The sequence below is a fragment of the Carcharhinus amblyrhynchos genome, unplaced genomic scaffold, assembly GCF_965287045.1.
Source record: "Carcharhinus amblyrhynchos unplaced genomic scaffold, sCarAmb.v2.hapA scaffold_498, whole genome shotgun sequence".
NCBI classification, from domain to species: Eukaryota; Metazoa; Chordata; class Chondrichthyes; order Carcharhiniformes; family Carcharhinidae; genus Carcharhinus; species Carcharhinus amblyrhynchos.
The window spans coordinates 81,109-100,347 of record NW_027650238.1 but is presented as its reverse complement, the minus strand read 5'-3'; the positions used below and the strand labels follow the sequence as shown (position 1 = coordinate 100,347).

The window sequence follows — 19,239 nt, the reverse complement described above, 5'->3', positions numbered from 1 at the left end:
ATACCACTAGGCCATCGCTGTCCTCCGGGTGCTCCGGTTTCCTCCCACACTCCAAAGATGTGCAGGTTTGGTGGATTGGCCATGTTAAATTTGGGTGATTATCAGGGTAAATATCGGTGCTGCTCCGAAAGCTCGTGGCTTTTTCTACCAAATAAACCTGTTGGACTTTAATCTGGTGTTATTAGACTTCTCACTGAAACAATGACCAGCTTTTAAAGGGACACCACAGTTCCAACTTCAGAAACCCAACTTTGCAACACATTACCGATGCTGGCTCTAATGTTTTCCCCACATCAGTTCAGGGATGAGTTTGTAGCTATTTGTGGCTTTAGTTCTTGTTGGATCGGCAGATGAGAATATTCAGAGACTGGCTCAGAGTGCCACCTGCCAGAAAGAAAGAGGTAGACTTTCCCAAACTGATCATAAATGATGCTGGAAATTCTCCAGACAATCCGCTTCAAGCCAATGAGCTTTGATCAGTGTTTGCAAAGTTCGTGTTTTCATTCAACTGATGCACTTTTACGTGGGTTAGTCAACTGGGGCAGTCTTCGCAGCTGAGCCTGATTCCCACTATTGGGGACCTACTGGGGTAAGTGATTTACAGATTTACTAATGCCCATGCATTAACAAATAAAAAATAATAGTATTTAGCCACTCTCAAAAAATTTACAACCAGGTTTTGTATCTTTTGGAATCTTCTGGAGTTTCTCAGTTGATTTCTCTGTCTGTAAATTCTTTCAGATTTGGTACATTTCGCTAGTCAGAGCGTTCTCTTACTGGGGTAAGTGATGTACAGCAGATAAACGCTGAATTTCACAGTGACTTCATTGCAGTGTTAATGTAAGTCTTACTCGTGACTAATAAATAAATAACACCTTTTGTTAAGTCACTGAGACTGACGGCAATTGCGGATTCCCTGATCTACCGATCCAGATAAGTTTCACTAACTGAGATTGAGGGCAGACCTTAGTCCAGACTTGTCTGTACACATGTCACTGGGTGTGTGATAAGAACTCGCTCCCTGACTGAGTAATCAACGATTTCCTGTACACATTGACTGCTCAACAAATCTCCCACAGGAAGCACAGAAATACAAAGCTGGCTGGTATCCACCCAGAACCAACATTTCTGTTCTGATGTAGATGAACGTGTTGTACAGAGCTCACCAGAATCAGCTACAAGTGAGAAAATCACCCAGGAGAAGGAAAAAGAGAGTTTGTTAGCAGGTGGAGACTTCCTGCTCGCAGAAGCTCCGGGTGACTGAGATTTGGGTGAGTGTGAGAGAGATAATTGGGCTGTGTTAATTAACCTTGTCCCTCCTCAGCAAGTCTCTGATCAGAGAAATGGGTCAAAATTTCTGCTCTCTTTTCAATCGATGCAATTTTTCTGGGGGGCACGTTTCAATACGCCACCTAGCTTTCTCTCTGAGGAAAGAATTAGATCACTTCTTAATATCACACAAAGGTTTGAGATGTGGAATCTGGTCTCCTGTACAGAGAACACAGGACAGGAACAGGCCCTTCAGCCCAATATGCTGTGCTGAGCAGGACACCTAATTAAACTAATCCCTGCTGCCTGCCCTTGGTCTATATCCCTCTACGTCTTTCACATTTTTAAAGTTAAAGTTTATTTATTAGTCACAAGTAAGGCTTACATTAACACTGCAATGAAGTTACTGTGAAATTCCCCGAGTTGCCACAGTCCAGCACCTGTTTGGCTTCGTAATGCACCCTAACCAATACATCGTTCAGACGGTGGGAGGAAACCGGAGCACCCAGAGGAAACCCACACAGAGACAGGGAGAACGTGCAAACTCCACACAGACACGGACACAAGCCAGGAATCAAACCCGGATCCCTGGCTCTGTGAGGCTGCACTACCTTTCCACCCCTTAATATCATACGCTTATCTAAAAGCCCCTTAAATGCCCCCATCGTATCTGTCTCCACTGCCACCCCTGGCAGCACATTCCAATCACCTACCACTCTCCGTGTAAAGGACTTGCACCTCACATCTCCTTTGAACTTTTCCCTCTCTCACCTTCAGTGTGGGCCCCCTGGTATTCACTTCAACTCTGGGAAAATGATTCTGACTGTCAATCCGATCTCTGCCTCTCAGAATTTTATAGATTTCTATCAGGTCTCCTCTTTGCCACTCCAGTGAAAGCAATCCTAGTTTATTCAGCCTCTCCTCATAGCCTCTAATCTAGGCAACATCCTGGAAAACCTTTTTTTGCATCCTCCACACCTTAAATTGTGCCTCAAATTGTTTTGTAGTGTAGTGATATGCTGTAACAGAGAAAGGGTCGGGAACCACAAAGCTTCCAGTAGTGTGGTGAGCAGAATTGAACACAATACTCTCATTAAAGTTTTGTAAATCTGCATGCAACATGACACCCTGACATTTGTACTCAATTCAAATTACAGATTAGTGCAACCGCATCTCTATCTGATTCTGTAGCGTTTCCTGTCATTAGGAGGAGGGGTATATTGGAGATTAGAAATCAGAGCTGTACGATGGGACGTTGTCAGAACACCATCACCCTCTCTCAAATCTCACCCAGTTTAACATGTTGCAAGCAATGCAGCTCGAATAGAACAGATGCCGGGACTAATCTAGTCTGACTTTGTCTCTGGGTAAGAAGGTACTGAGTTAAAATTCCACAGGAAGAAGTCTCACAACACCAGGTTAAAGGCCAACAGTTTATTTGGCAGCACGAACTTTTGGAGCACTGCTCCTTCATCAGGTGAGTGGAGAGTTGGGTTTTCAAACAGGTAAATTATCTTGTAAATAATATTATCTTGTAAATTGAGTTTGTATGTATATATGCCCTATTTACCATGGCCTATTTGCCCAGACAGTGCAGCGCCCCAGACAGTACAGATCTCCAGACAGTGCAGCGCCCCAGACAGTGCAGTGCCCCAGACAGTACAGATCTCCAGACAGTGCAGCACCCCAGACAGTGCAGCGCCCCAGACAGTGCAGCACCCCAGACAGTGCAGCACCCCAGACAGTGCAGCACCCCAGACAGTACAGATCTCCAGACAGTGCAGCGCCCCAGACAGTGCAGTGCCCCAGACAGTACAGATCTCCAGACAGTGCAGCGCCCCAGACAGTGCAGTGCCCCAGACAGTGCAGCGACCCAGACAGTGCAGCGCCCCAGACAGTACAGATCTCCAGACAGTGCAGCACCCCAGACAGTGCAGCGCCCCAGACAGTGCAGCGACCCAGACAGTGCAGTGCCCCAGACAGTACAGCGCCTCAGGCTAAAATAAGCAAAGAAGTGTGTTTAGGTTGTATGTGTGTGACTAAGATTAGCCAGTTTGGAGGGCAGTTTGTGTGTGATTCTACACTTGTTAAACTCAGTGGATCCCCGACAGATCACAGAGACTGGAACCATGAGCTTCAGTTGGTGGGGAACTGATGTTTGAAGTTTATTTCTTTGTGTCACAAGTAAGGCGTACATTTACACTGCAATGAAGTTACTGTGAAAATCCCCTAATCGCCACACTCTGGCGCCTGTTCGGGTACACTGAGGGAGAATTTAGCACAGCCAATGCACCCTAACCAGCACATCTTTCTGACTGTGGGAGGAAACCGGAGCACTCGGAGGAAACCCATTCAAACACGGGGAGAATGTGCAGGCTCCACACAGACACTGACTCGAGGCTGGGAATCGAACCCGGGTCCCTAGCGCCGAGAGGCAGCAGTGCTAACCACTGTGCCACCATGCCAGCCATGTGTCAGTACTTCCTGATCTGTCTGGAGTCAGTGGAACATAATCACAGGTGAGATGGTGTTCTGTTTGCAGGTTAGATTGAACAGTCCCCATTGTAAAGAAAGTAATTGTGAGAATGGAGCCAAATTTAACCTCACTATTAATTCACCATGTGGATAGAAACTTCCTGCTGTTTGGAAGTTTGGTGCCGGTTTTGGGATCTTGACGTGGCCATTGTTTACCCTGTAAAGTTTGATGAATATTTGTAGGTCACGCACTCTGTGCACAGGTTCCACTCTGACTGTACTTCACAACAAAGACATTGGCTGCAAGGAGCTGAGACATATCCTGACCTCAGAATGACTCCACAGAAACAAGATTCAAAGGGAGACTTGAATTTTTATATAAAGCACCTCGAGAACTCCGAAAGCACTTCCCAGCCAATGGGAGCATCTTTACAAAGTGTAGCCGCTGTTGTGATGTGAGAAAAGTGGCAGCCAATCTGTACACAGCAAGATCCCACAGAAATGCAAAGCAACAACAAGCAGATAACCTGCTTCAGTGATTTTTAATTGAGGGATAAATATTGGCCGGATCAGAGAGAGAGAGAGAGACTTCCCTTTTTTTTCGAATAGGGAACAGCAGCAAAGTGTGAATGTTCCTGTGATTTGGAAGACGAGGCAGAGCTCAGAGTTCAAATCTTACCACATCAGCTGGGCAATTGACATTTGGTGAATATAGAGAAATAGTAAAATGGAATATTATTTAAAGGGCGAAAAGCTGCAGCATGCGATGGTGCAGAGGGACCTGGGGGTCCTTGTGCATGAGTCGCAAAAACCCAGTCTGTAGGTGCAGCAGGTGATCAAGAAGGCGAATGGGATGTTGGCCTTTATAGCGAGGGGGATAGAATATAAAAGCAGGGAGGTCTTTCTGCAACTGTACAGGGCACTGGTGAGGAAGGTTCCCCAGGTTGATGCCGGAGATGAGGGGGTTAGCTTATGAGGAAAGATTGAGTAGATTGGGCCTGTACTCGTTGGAGTTTAGAAGGATGAGGGCTGATCTTACAGAGACATACAAGATAATGAAGGGGCTCAATAGGATAGAGGCAGAGACACTCTTTCCACTTAGAAAGGAAACCAGAACTAGAGGAAACAGCCTCAAAATAAGAGGAAGTCAATTTAGAAGGGTTGAGGAGGAACTTCTTCTCTCAGAGGGTAGTGAATCTCTGAAATTCTCTGCCCATTGAAGCAGTGGAGGCTACCTCGTTGAAAATGTTTAAGTCATGGGTAGATAGATTTCTGATCAATAAGGGAATTAAGGGTTATGGGGAGCGGGCGGGAAAGTAGAACTGAACCGCTTTCAGATCAGCCATGATCTTACTGAATGGCGGGGCAGGCTCGAGGGGCTAGGTGGCCTACTCCTGCTCCTATTTCTTATGTTCTTATGTTTACAGCATAGAAACAGGCCCTTCGGCCCAACTTGTTCATGCCACCCTTTTTTTCAAAACCCCTAAACTAATCCCAATTGCCCCTTTTGCCCCATATCCCTCTATACCCATCTTACCCAGGTAACTTTCTAAATGCTTTTTAAAAGATAAAATTGTACCTGCCTCTACTACTGCCTCTGGCAGTTTGTTCCAGACACTCACCACCCTCTGTGTGAAAAAATTGCCCCTCTGGACACTTTTGTCTCTCTCCCCTCTCACCTTAAACCTATGCCCTCTTGGTTTTATACTCCCCTACCTTTGGGAAAATATACTGACTATCTACCTTGTCCATGCCCCTCATTATTTTATGTACCTCTATAAGGTCACCCCTCAGCCTCCTACGCTCCAGAGAAAAAAGTCCCAGTCTATCCAGCCTCTCCTTATAACAGTAAATACTTTAGCATCCTAGTAAATTTTTTCTGCACTCTTTCTAGTTTAATAATATCCTTTCTATATTCCAAGTGTGGCCTTACCAATGTCTTGTACAACTTTAACAAAACGTCCCAACTCCTGTATTCAATGTTCTGACCGATGAAACCAAGCATGCTGAATGCCTTCTTCACCACTCTGTCCACCTGTGACTCCACTTTCAAGGAGAACATAAGAACATAAGAAATAGGAGCAGGAGTCGGCCATCTAGCCCCTCGAGCCTGCCCCGCCATTCAATAAGATCATGGCTGATCTGAAGTGGATCAGTTCCACTTTCCTGCTTTCTCCCCTTAATTCCCTTGTCTACCAAAAACCTATCTACCTGTGTCTTAAATATATTTAGTGAGGCAGCCTCCACCACTTCAACAGGCAGAGAATTCCAGAGATTCACCACCCTTTGAGTGAAGAAGTTCCTCCTCAACTCCGTTCTAAACTGCCCCCCCCTTATCTTGAGGCTGTGCCCTCTAGTCCTGCTGTCCTTTCTGAGCGGAAAGAATCTCTCTACCTCTACTCTATCCATCCCTTTCATTATCTTATACGTCTCTATAAGATCCCCCCTCATCCTTCTAAACTCCAGCGAGTACAGACCCAGTCTATTTAGTCTCTCTTCATAGTCCAACCCACTCAACTCCGGTATCAGCCTAGTGAACTTCCTCTGCACTCCCTCCAAGGCCAAAATATCCTTGCGCAAGTGCGGCGACCAAAACTGCACACAGTACTCCAGCTGCGGCCTCACCAGTGCCCTGTACAGTTGCAGCAAGACCTCCCTACTTTTATATTCTATCCCCCTCGCTATGAACTACCATAGCTCGCTAGGAGCTATGAACATGTAACCCTAGATCCCTTTGTTCTGTAACTCTCCCCAGTGCCCTACCATTAACTGAGTAAGTCCTGCCCTGGTTCAGTCTACCAAAATGCATTACCTTGCATTTGTCTAAATTAAACTCCATCTGCCATTTATCAGCCCACTGGCCCAGCTGATCAAGATCCCACTGCAAATGGAGATAACTTTCTTCACTGTCTACAATGCCACCAATTTTGGTGTCATCTGCAAACTTACTAACCATGTTCCCTATATTCTCATCCCAATCATTAATATAAATGAGAAATAACAGTGGGCCCAGCACTGATCCTGAGGCACACCGCTGGTCACAGGCCTCCACTTTGAAAAAGAACTCTCTACAACCATCCTCTGGTTTCTGGCAAGAACAGTAAAAAGTCTCACAACACCAGGTTAAAATCCAAAAGGTTTATTTGATAGTAAACGCCACAAGCTTTCGGAACGCTGTCCCTTAGTCAGGTGAGTGGGGAGTTCTGATCAGAGACAGGGCATATAAAGGCACACACAGTTTACAGAATACTGATTAGAATGTGAGTCTTTACAGCTAATCTGCTATTCAAGTCTTAAAGGTGCCGACAGTGTGAGTGGAGGTAGCATTAAGCATGTATTTGCCCACGCTGGCATCTCCACATTCTGTCAAGATCCCAATTTTGTATCCATTTAAATGCCTCATAGCGAGTGGTTAGGATCTGGAATGCACTGTCTGAGAGTGTGGTGGAGACAGGTTCACACAGCGAGAGGTTAGGATCTGGAATGTACTGTCTGAGAGTGTGGTGGAGACAGGTTCACACAGCGAGTGGTTAAGACCATAGCACAGGTAACTACTGTGTCCAAATATCTGACACTAACCTACACTATGGGTGGCATGGTGACACAGTGGTTAGCACTGCTGCCTAAGACTTGGGTTCGATTCCCGGCTTGGATCTATGTCTGTGTGGAATCTGCACGTTCTCCCCGTGTCTGCGTGGGTTTCCTCCGGGTGCTTCGGTTTCCTCCCATAGTCCGAAAGACGCACTGGTTAGGGTGAATTGGCTGTGCTAAATTCTCCCTCAGTGTAACCCGAACAAGTGCTGGAGTGTGGCAACTAGGGGATTTTCACAGTAACTTCACTGAAGTATTAATGTAAGTCTACTTGTGACACTAATAAATAAACATTTTGCTTTACTATCTTACAATAATACTGTTAATAAAATAGCATTAGGAAAAAATAGAAAAATGAAGAAAAATATTAATTAGTCGATATACCTGGGAGCGTGGAGACTGTACAGCTGAAGTGATCAAATTATTTACGAGTTCTCCGGGATCTTATGGACGGTTAATTATGGTGGTCAGTGTTGACTGTCTCCGCATCACTTCTACTTTCAGGAGCTTGGTGAGTTCCTGTTTCCAATTAAAGACTCTGTCTAGTCGGTCACATTGTGGATGGACTCTGAGACCACCAGACACCGCACTCAGCACCGGCAGGAGAGAGCCACGTGTAGACAGAGTCATTCTCTCGTGTTTAGACTTGTCTCCTGAAGACAGAGTAGACAATAAGAAGAAGGATTGTCTGCTGAAAGCTACTGATTCCTGAAAGAGCTCAAGGTAGCATCTGTCACTACCCTACTGAATACCGAGATGGATTTAGATTTGATTTGATTTGTTATGTATTGACTGTACAGTGAAAAGTATTGTTTCTTGTGCAGTATACAGACAAAGCGTACCGTTCATAGAGAAGGAAAAGAGAGGGTGCAGAGTGTAGTGCTACAGTCATAGCTGGGGTTACAGGAAGATCAACTTGATATAAGGTAGATCTGTTCAAAGGTCTGATGCCAGCAAGGAAGAAGTGGTGACACAGTGGGTTAACACGGCTGTCTCACAGGGCCAGGGACCCGGGTTCAATTCCAGCCTCGGGTCACTGTCTGTGTGGAGACTGCACGTTCTCCCTGTGTCTGCGTGGGTTTCCTCCGGGTGCTCTGGTTTCCTCCCACAGTCGATAGATGTGCGGGTTTTTCCCGATGGAAAAAAGTGGAAGAGGATATGTGTGGGGTCCTTGATTATGAGTCACAGGGGTTTACAGCATGGAAACAGGCCCTTTGGCCCATACTGTCCCCTTTTTTTAAACCCCTGAGCTAGTCCTAATTACCCACATTTGACCCCTATCTGTCTATACCCATCTTACCCATGTAACTGTCTAAATGCTTTTTGAAAAAAAGCACCTCTACTATCTCTGGCAGCTTTTTTCAGACACTCACCACCCTCTGTTTTAAATCATTGTCCCCCTGGACACTTTTGTATCTCCCCATTCACCTTAAACCTGTGCCCTCTAGTTTTAGATTCCCCTACCATTGGGAAAACATATGGACTATCTAGCTGATCAATGCCCCTCATTGTTTTATACAGCTCTATAAAATCACCCCCTCAGCCTTCTACACTCCAGTCTATCCAGCCTCTCCTTATAACTCAAACCATCAAGTCCCAGCAGCATCCTAGGAAACCTTTTCTGCACTCTTTCTAGTTTAATAATATCCTTTCTATTATTGGGCGGACATTATATTGGCTGCTTTTCTGAGGCAGTGGGAACTGTAGACGGAGTCAATGGATGGGAGGATGGTTTGAGTGATGGATTGGGCTTTATTCATGAGCCTTAGTAGTTTTTTCTGGTCTTGGGCAGAGCAGGTGCCCAAACCAAGCTGTGATACAACCAGAAAGAATGCTTTCTATGATGCATCTGTAAAAGTTGGTGAGAGTCGTAGCAGACATGCTGAATTTCCTTAGTCTTCTGAGAAAGTAGTGTCAGCATGGGGTGAACCAGGACAGGTTGTTGGTGATCTGGACACCTAAAAACTTGAAGCTTTCGACCATTTCCACTTCATCCCCGTTGATGCAGGCAGGGGCATGTTCTCCATATGGTCAGTCTCACAGCCAGGTTAAAGCCCAACAGGTTTATTTGGTAGCATAAGCCATTAGCTTTCAGAGTCTCGCTCCTTCATCAGGAAACTGGGAGTTCTGTTCATAAGAACATAAGAAATAGGAGCAGGAGTAGGCCATCTAGCCCTTCGAGCCTGCCCCGCCATTCAATAAGATCATGGCTGATCTGTCGTGTCTCAGTTCCACATTCCCGCCCTCTCCCCATAACCCTTAATCCCCTCGCTTATCAAAAACCCATCAACCCGCGTCTTAAAAATATTTAGCGAGGCAGCCTCCACCACTTCAACGGGCAGAGAATTCCAGAGATTCACCACCCTTTGAGTGAAGAAGTTCCTCCTCAACTCCGTTCTAAACCGCTCCCCCCTTATCTTGAGGCTGTGCCCCCTAGTCCTACTATCCTTTCTGAGCGGGAAGAGTCTCTCCACCTCTATCCTATCCATCCCATTCATCATCTTATATGTCTCAATGAGATCTCCCCTCATTCTTCTAAACTCTAACGAGTACAAGCCTAGTTTATTCAGCCTCTCCTCGTAGCTCAACCCCCTCAACTCCGGCATCAGCCTAGTAAACCTCCTCTGCACTCCCTCCAAGGCCAAAATATCCTTGCGTAAGTGCGGCGACCAAAACTGCACACAGTACTCCAGCTGCAGCCTCACCAGTGCCCTATACAGTTGCAGCAAGACCTCCCTACTTTTATATTCAATCCCCCTCGCGATGAAGGCCAGCATCCCATTCGCTTTCCTGACCACCTGCTGCACCTGCAGGTTGGGTTTTTGCGACTCATGCACAAGGACCCTGAGGTCCCTCTGCACCGTCGCCTGCTGCAGTTTTTCGCCACGTAAGTAATAGTCCTTCCTACCATTATTCCTACCAAAGTGGACCACCTCGCACTTGCCAACATTAAATTCCATTTGCCAGTTCCTGGCCCATTCGCCCATAAACAGGGCATATAAAGACACAAACTCAATTTACAAAATAATGGTTGGAATGCGAGTCTTTACAGGTAATCAAGTCTTAAAGGTATAGACAATGTGAGTGGAGAGAGTGTTAAGCACAGGTTAAAGAGACGTGGTTTGTGCTACCAAATAAACCAGTTGGATTTTAACCTGGTGTTGTGAGGCTTCTTACTGTGCCCACCCCAGTCCAACACCGGCATCTCCGCATCATCATCTCCACTACGGTGCCATCCTCACCATTCCCACCCTGAAGACACACCGATATACAGATGACTATTGTTCCATGACCAAATCTTTTCCCCATGGTTTAATTTTCTTCTTTAGGAATTGCTTCCTCCCAGTTCCCCTTTTTTTAAATCCTAAAATCGCCAATCTTGGTCAGATTTCCCCTGACTGGTTTTTGGGGGATTGAAGCCAATGTTTGGATTTTGGGTGGACTGGTGCATGGACACCTTCGAGAAAGGTTAATGAATGAAAAATAATAATTCCCCAGACGTGGGAACGTTGCCGTGGGAATGATGACTAGACCAAAAGTGATGGAATTTAAAAGGTTTGATGAATGCCACCTTCAGGGATGTTATATGATGTTATAAATACAATAAAACAATGGCAGATGTTTGCAGACATTAGTAGAGTGTAGAGTAATGATGGTTACCAGAATCTTCTCCAGGATTCTGGGTCTAATCCTTGTCACCTTGTGTCTCTGGCCTCTGACTCAGCCCGGTGCCACCAAGTCTGTGTCGCGTTCTAACAGGACAGGGTTACTGGAGATGTAAACAACACTTTTTTCATAAACAACGCAGCCACTAACACCCCAGTCCAACGCTGACATCTCCACATCATTAACACTTGGCCTGGCAGTTCCAGGCGTGACTGGTTGTGGTGTGAGGTTGATTAAGGCCTTGCTGTATGAATCCTGTCCATCTCAGCTCTGCAGTTTGTAAATTGCAGAGTCGGGCTAGCTTTAAACTTGACTCCAACATTCCAAGTTTTTATTCTCCCTAAAAAAATTTATGTAACAGTCCTGGAGGTCATAGATCACCTGACATACTGCATTATTGACACATTAATATATACAATAATATATTGAATACTCCCCCAGTACTGACAGTGCGGCACTCCCTCAGCACTGACCCTCTGACAGTGCAGCACTCCCTCAGCACTGACCCTCTGACAGTGCAGCACTCCCTCAGCACTGACCCTCTGACAGTGCGGCACTCCCTCAGTACTGACCCTCTGACAGTGTGGCACTCCCTCAGCACTGATCCTCTGACAGTGCGGCACTCCCTCAGTACTGACCCTCTGACAGTGTGGCACTCCCTCAGCACTGATCCTCTGACAGTGCGGCACTCCCTCAGTACTGACCCTCTGACAGTGCGGCACTCCCTCAGTACTGACCCTCTGACAGTGCGGCACTCCCTCAGCACTGACCCTCTGACAGTGCGGCACTCCCTCAGTACTGACCCTCTGACAGTGCAGCACTCCCTCAGCACTGACCCTCCGACAGTGCGGCACTCCCTCAGCACTGACCCTCTGACATTGCGGCACTCCCTCAGTACTGACCCTCTAACAGTGCAGCACTCCCTCAGCACTGACCCTCTGACAGTGCAGCACTCCCTCAGCACTGACCATCTGACAGTGCGGCGCTCCTTCAGCACTGACCCTCTGACAGTGCGGCACTCCCTCAGCACTGACCCTCTGACAGCGCGACACTCCCTCAGCACTGACCCTCTGACGGTGCGGCACTCCCTCAGCACTGACCCTCTGACAGTGCGGCACTCCTTCAGCACTGACCCTCTGACAGTGCAGCACTCCCTCAGCACTGACCCTCTGACAGTGCGGCACTCCCTCAGCACTGACCCTCTGACAGCGCAGCACTCCCTCAGCACTGACCCTCTGACAGTGCAGCACTCCCTCAGCACTGACCCTCTGACAATGCCGCACTCCCTCAGCACTAACCCTCTGACAGTGCGGCACTCCCTCAGTACTGACCCTGTGACAGTGCGGCACTCCCTCAGCACTGACCCACTGACAGTGCAGCACTCGCTCAGCACTGACCCTCTGACAGTGCGGCACTCCCTCAACACTGACCCTCTGACAGTGCGGCACTCCCTCAGTACTCTATGAATGGTATGGTTTGTTTGTATAGTATGCAAGACACAATACTTTTCACAGTGTGTATTTATGTGTCAATAACAAATCCAGTCACACAAGCAGAATGAATATCTCTGGGGCAGGTTTATCCAGTAACTTTGTGCTCAGTATCCTGGGGCTGGGATATTGGTGAAAGGAACATTACTGTCAGGAATGATTGAAGTAATTGCACAGAAAGCCTTTCTGAAGCTGTTACCCAGTCACTGTCACCATCCCAATGCAAATTTATTTGCCGAAGCCCATTTGCTGAGATCTGCCTGATCTCCCTCAATTTTTAAATGAAGGTTCAGTCTGAAACTGTAGAATTTGCTGAACCTTGTGTCAAATCCGGTGGCTCGGCAGAGAAACAGTTAAAATTCAGAGTTACTCACCGTTCAGTATCTCGCTAACTCTGCGGCGTGGCACAGTGGTTAGCACTGCTGCCTCACAGTGCCAGGGACACAGGTTCGATTCCCAGCTCGGGTCACTGTCTGTGCTGAGTTTGCATATTCTCCCCGTGTCTGCGTGGGTTTCCTCCCACAGTCTGAAAGACGTGCTGGTTAGGGTGGATCGGCCGTGCTAAATTCTCCCTCAGTGTAACCCGAACAGGTGCCAGAGAGTGGCGACTAGGGGATTTTCACATTATCTTCATTGCAGCGTCAATGTAGGTGCAGAGGGACCTCGGGGTCCTTGTGCACGAGTCGCAAAAACCCAGCTTGCAGGTGCAGCAGGTGGTCAGGAAGGCGAATGGGATGCTGGCCTTCATAGCGAGGGGGATTGAATATAAAAGTAGGGAGGTCTTGCTGCAGCTGTATAGGGCATTGGTGAGGCCGCAGCTGGAGTACTGTGTGCAGTTTTGGGCGCCGCACCTGCGCAAGGATATTTTGGCCTTGGAGGGAGTGCAGAGGAGGTTTACTAGGCTGATACCGGAGTTGAGGGGGTTGAGCTATGAGGAGAGGCTGAATAAACTGGGCTTGTACTCGTTAGAGTTTAGAAGAATGAGGGGAGATCTCATTGAGACGTATAAGATGATGAATGGGATGGATAGGATAGAGGTGGAGAGGCTCTTCCCACTCAAAAAAGACAGTAGGACTAGAGGGCACAGCCTCAAGATAAAAGGGGGGCGGTTTAGAACGGAGTTGAGGAGGAACTTCTTCACTCAAAGGGTGGTGAATCTCTGGAATTCTCTGCCCGTTGAAGTGGTGGAGGCTACCTCGCTAAATATTTTTAAGACGCGGGTTGATGGGTTTTTGATAAGAGAGGGGATTAAGGGTTATGGGGAGAAAGCGGGAAAGTGGAACTGAGCAGCGACAGATCAGCCATGATCTTATTGAATGGCGGGGCAGGCTCGAAGGGCTAGATGGCCTACTCCTGCTCCTATTTCTTATGTTCTTATGTAAGCCTGACTTGTGACATAAACGTTTAAAAAATCCTTAGAAATGAAGCCGTCTTGTTAAATCTACAGGTGTCACGGAGCTAACCACTCACCCCTTCACCGCGGATCCAGTCAACTTAAAGGAGATACAGAAGACACTGACCTTCCAGAGGTGAAGTTTGAACTGGTTGGGAGGGCTGGAGATGTTGCAATTGTGGAATTCTTCATTCGCACAAGTTCAGAAGTCATTACTGCCCCCGGTATTCGGCATCCAGTTTGTCTGGGCATTTATCATCAACTCTGTGGCTATCTGGCTGTTCCTGTGCCAGAGGAAGGACTGGCACACTGGCACTGTCTTTGCTTTTACCTTGGCCCTGAATGACCTGCTGTATATCATCACCCTGCCCCTGTTAGTTCTTTATTATGACAATGACAAGAACTGGATATTCGGGAAGGCTCTTTGTAAAATCGAACGCTTCCTTTTCACCTGTAACCTGTACGGCAGCAAGTTCCTCATCACCTGCATCAGCCTGAATCGCTACCTGGCCATCGTCCACCCAATGTTTACCCGCAATAAGATCCAGACCAAACACGGCAAGATTGTCAGCCTGCTGGTGTGTGTCCTGGCCATGATCCTAACCTCGCCCACACTGCACTTCTCCACAGTCTATGTGAAGGGGAACCGCTCAGAGTGTTCGGGCTCTGCGACTGATGAGATGTTGGGGGAATATTTTCCTTACAGTCTGTTCTTGGCTGTCTTTGGTTGTGCCTTACCCTTTGCAGTCAATGTTGTGTCCTATATTTGTATATTCAGGGAGGTAGGCAGGAGTCAGAGTGTCAGCAGTGCAGAGAGGTGGCAGGTAGCCCGCCTGGTGTGTGTTGTCCTGACCTTGTACACTGTATCGTTCATTCCATACACTGTGCTCAGGAACATCAACCTGTACCAGCGTCTGTATAATACAGAAGATGGAAAGCCCGGACCCATCTACCTGGCCTACCAGGTGAGTAAGTGTGTGCTGACACTCAGCATGTGTATTCACCCATTACTCTACTCCACCTTTTTCAACAAGTTCAAGAGGTTGTGTCTTTGCAAAACCCAAACGTAACCCTCGCATTGGAGGAGATACAGTTTTAAAATAGATCCCAAATCACAATAGGCCAGAGCATCAGTGTGACCTTACTGTCCACTCACACCCTGCGCCCACTGCCTGCTCACACCCTCCCACTGCCCATTCACACCCTCCCACTGCCCACTCACACCCTCCCTCTGCCCGCTCACACCCTCCCTCTGCCCACTCACACCCTCCCTCTGCCCGTTCACACCCTCCCTCTGCCCACTCACACCCTCCCACTGCCCGTTCACACCCTCCCACTGCCCACTCACACCCTCCCTCTGCCCGCTCACACCCTCCCTCTGCCCGCTCACACCCTCCCACTGCCTGCTCACACCCTCCCACTGCCCGCTCACACCCTCCCTCTGCCCGTTCACACCCTCCCTCTGCCCGCTCACACCCTCCCTCTGCCCACTCACACCCTCCCTCTGCCCGCTCACACCCTCCCACTGCCTGCTCACACCCTCCCACCGCCCACCCATGCCACGCTCCCGCTCCAGCCAGGTCGGGGAATATGGCTCCCAGCCAGAACTCAGTTCACTGTCAGCGGGATTGGGAAAATCCTGTCGGCGGGAATGGGAAAATCCTGTTGGCGGGAATGGGAAAATCCTGTCGCCGGGAATGGTGATAAGAAATCGGCCCGAATGTTTCATTATTTATTCCAGGGATGTGGATGTTATTGATATTTATTACCAATCCTTACCTAACCTGGACACATCCGAGTTTCTTGTTGGCCTTTTTCAGAGGCCACGTGGGTAGGGAGTCACGTATAGACTGGGTGAGGAAGGTAGGACTCAGGAATAGAAGTAGGCCATTTGGCCCATCGAGTCTGCCCCACCATTCGCTGGGACCAGGGTTGGTTGGTTCTGATCTCAACTGCATTTTCCTGCCTCCCCAGTAACCTGTGACACCCGGTCTATCAAAGATCTATCTAACTCCACTTTGAAATTCCTGTGCCAGCTTTGAGGAAACACCTGCCTGAGAAAATAAAACTTTCTCCTCATCTCCAGTAGAGACAATAAAACCTCTTATTCTTAAACTGTGTCCCCTGGTTCAGGTCTTCCCCACAGGTAGAAACATCCTCCGGGTATTTATCCTGTCAGATTCCCTTGGGATCTTGTATGTTTCAATAGAGTCCCTACAGTGCAGAAGGAGGCCATTTGGCCCATCGAGCCTGCACTGACCACAATCCCACCCAGGCCCTATCCCCATAACCCCATATATTTACCCTACTAAACCCCTAACACTAAGGGGCAATTTAGCACGGCCAGTCAACCTAATCCGCACATCTTTGGACTGTGGGAGGAAACCGGAGCACCCGGAGGAAACCCATGCAGACACGGGGAGAACGTGCAAACTCCATACAGACAGTGACCCAAGCCAGGAATTGAACCCGGGTCCCTGGCGCTGTGAGGCAGCAGTGCTAACCACTCTCTCCCTCGGGGAATGTCTGATTCTCCTGTGAGAGAGAAATGCTGAGCATAAACTCGGACAGCAGTAAAGGTCAGAATGGGAGTCAGCAGAGTTTCTCTCTGAGAGTCTGCAGGAGCTGGGAGTGGAGTTCACAGCCATCCCAGCCCCCGGGGGGAAGGGGAGAGCAGAGAGATAAGTGATCCCCTTGTGAGGCTGACACTGAGACGTGAGCTGTGAGGGACAGCTCGGTGGCACCGTGGTTAGCACTGCTGCCTCACAGCGCCAGGGCCCCAGGTTCAATTCCAGCCTTGGGTGACTGTCTATGTGGAGTTTGCACATTCCCCCCGTGCCTGCGTGGGTTTGTTCCAGTTTAATGCCCTGTCTACATCAACAGGGACGGAGTGCTAGTGGGGATTAGCAGGGAGAATACGTGGAGTTATAGAGATAGAATGTAACATTACATTCTGCACTCTCTCATTTCCTTCTCTACGAATGGTATGCTTTGTCAGTATAGCATGCAAGAAACATTATTTTTCATTGTATGTTAATACATGTGACAATAATAAATCAGATTGAATCAAGAGGCATGGGGGAATTGTTGGTGGTGCAGGCTTGATGGGCTGAATGGCCTCTTTCTGCACTGTAGGGATTTTATGCAAACAGAAACCCCAAAGCCAGCTTGAATTCTGGTGTATAGATCTCTGATTTCACAACTGCAAATTGTTACTATTAATTTTCAAATAAAATATTTTACTCACAGAGTTGTGTGATGGAGAAGTGTTCCTGTGTGATGTCCCTTTTCCTCTGCGTGTGTGTTGTATAGTTTCCTTTCTGACTGACTCACTTACAGAGCCCAGAAGTGTGGGATTTGGCCTTCCTGCCCTGTTTGCTGTGTCTGATATCCCTCAGCCTCTCTCACACACACACACACTCCTGTACTCTCAGACACACTTTCCCAAAGCAGAAATCCAATCCAAATTTACTGACTTATTCAATAGCTCAGCTACCTGGGGGAGCCGATGGCCCAGTGGTATTATCATCTAGGCTATTAATCCAGAAACTTAGCAGATGCCCTGGGGACCTGGGTTCGCAATCCCATCACAGCAAATGGTGGAATTTGAAATAATTTTTTTAAAAAATCTGGAATTAAGAATCTACTTATCAGAGATTAACAATCTACGCTCTGATAAACTCCTGTTTTAAATCTTCATCCCAGATCGCAGTGAAATGCATTTCCCTGTCTCAGGTTAGAGGCTCCCAACAGAGACATCAGTGAGAACTACTGAAGGGTCAGTGCTGAGGGAGTGCCGCACTGTCAGAGGGTCAGTACTGAGGGAGTGCTGCACTGTCAGAGGGTCAGTGCTGAGGGAGTGCCGCACTGTCAGAGGGTCAGTACTGAGGGAGTGCTGCACTGTCAGAGGGTCAGTGCTGAGGGAGTGCCGCACTGTCAGAGGGTCAGTGCTGAGGGAGTGCCGCACTGTCAGAGGGTCCGTGCTGAGGGAGTGCTGCACTGTCAGAGGGTCAGTGCTGAGGGAGTGCCGCACTGTCAGAGGGTCAGTACTGAGGGAGTGCTGCACTGTCAGAGGGTCAGTGCTGAGGGAGTGCCGCACTGTCAGAGGGTCAGTACTGAGGGAGTGCCGCACTGTCAGAGGGTCAGTACCGAGGGAGTGCCGCACTGTCAGAGGGTCAGTACTGAGGGAGTGCTGCACTGTCAGAGGGTCAGTACTGATGGAGTGCCGCACTTAATCCCCTTGTTGCCACACTCCAGCCTCTGTTCAGGTACACTAATAAGAACATAAGAAATAGGAGCAGGAGTAGGCCATCTAGCCCTTCAAGCCTGCCCCACCATTCAATAAGATCATGGCTGATCTGTCGTGTCTCAGTTCCACATTCCTGCCCTCTCCCCATAACCCTTAATCCCCTCGCTTATCAAAAACCCATCAACCCGCGTTTTAAAAATATTTAGCGAGGTAGCCTCCACCACTTCAACGGGCAGAGAATTCCAGAGATTCACCACCCTTTGAGTGAAGAAGTTCCTCCTCAACTCTGTTCTAAACCGCCCCCCCTTTATCTTGAGGCTGTGCCCCCTAGTCCTACTGTCCTTTCTGAGCGGGAAGAGTCTCTCCACCTCTATCCTATCCATCCCATTCATCATCTTATATGTCTCAATGAGATCTCCCCTCATTCTTCTAAACTCTAACGAGTACAAGCCTAGTTTATTCAGCCTCTCCTCATAGCTCAACCCCCTCAACTCCGGAATCAGCCTAGTAAACCTCCTCTGCACTCCCTCCAAGGCCAAAATATCCTTGCGTAAGTACAGCGCCCAAAACTGCACACAGTACTCCAGCTGCGGCCTCACCAATGCCCTATACAGTTGAGCGAGAATTTACCACGGCCAATGCACCCTAACCAGCATGTCTTTCGGACTGTGGGAGGAAACCCACGCAGTCATGGGGATAATGTGCTGACTCCACACAGACAGTGACCCGAGCTGGGAATTAAACCCAGGTCCCTGGCGCTGTGAGGCAGCAGTGTTGACGCACTGTGCCACCCCTTCTCTTGCCTGAACTGGGACTTCAGGAACAGGAGGTGGCCATTCTGCCCCTCGTGTCAGTCAGCTCAGGCCTGCTGTCTCAATTCTATTTCCCCCTCCCTGGGTCCAGATCTCTGAATGGCCAATGTCAGTCCCAGAATTCAAATTTCTAACCCACCACTGCAGCCTCTTTGGAAGAGATAGAGTTCCAAATTTATGTGAAAGAAATGTTTCCTAATCAAGGGTCACTTCTGATCCTGAACCCACTGCTTCACTCGAATCTGCAGATCGCGGCCTTTAGGTGGCGCTGTGTCCGCATCCTCCCATCCACTG

The 19,239-nt window shown here is 48.2% G+C and overlaps 1 protein-coding gene across 5 annotated transcripts; it reads left to right on the top strand.

Annotated features, from left to right (window-relative positions):
• The first annotated feature begins 768 nt into the window (after nt 1-768).
• On the top strand, nt 769-15,054 carry p2ry11 (purinergic receptor P2Y11). 5 transcript variants are annotated; one of them, XM_080183962.1, is made up of 3 exons: nt 1,079-1,271; nt 2,427-2,746; nt 13,939-15,054. In XM_080183962.1, the coding sequence occupies exon 3, from the start codon at nt 14,052-14,054 to the stop codon at nt 14,952-14,954; it is 903 nt and encodes a 300-aa protein (XP_080040088.1). In that variant the 5' UTR covers nt 1,079-1,271; nt 2,427-2,746; nt 13,939-14,051; the 3' UTR covers nt 14,955-15,054. The 5 variants fall into 5 exon arrangements, with proteins under 5 accessions (XP_080040091.1, XP_080040088.1, XP_080040089.1 ...); XM_080183965.1 differs by lacking the exons at nt 1,079-1,271; nt 2,427-2,746 and adding an exon at nt 769-781; XM_080183963.1 differs by lacking the exon at nt 2,427-2,746.
• The last annotated feature ends 4,185 nt before the right edge of the window (nt 15,055-19,239 follow it).

Bases quoted from the DNA above. Each gene is read 5' to 3' on its own strand.
- p2ry11 (XM_080183965.1), top strand. From the start codon at position 14,052: ATGTTGCAATTGTGGAATTCTTCATTCGCACAAGTTCAGAAGTCATTA.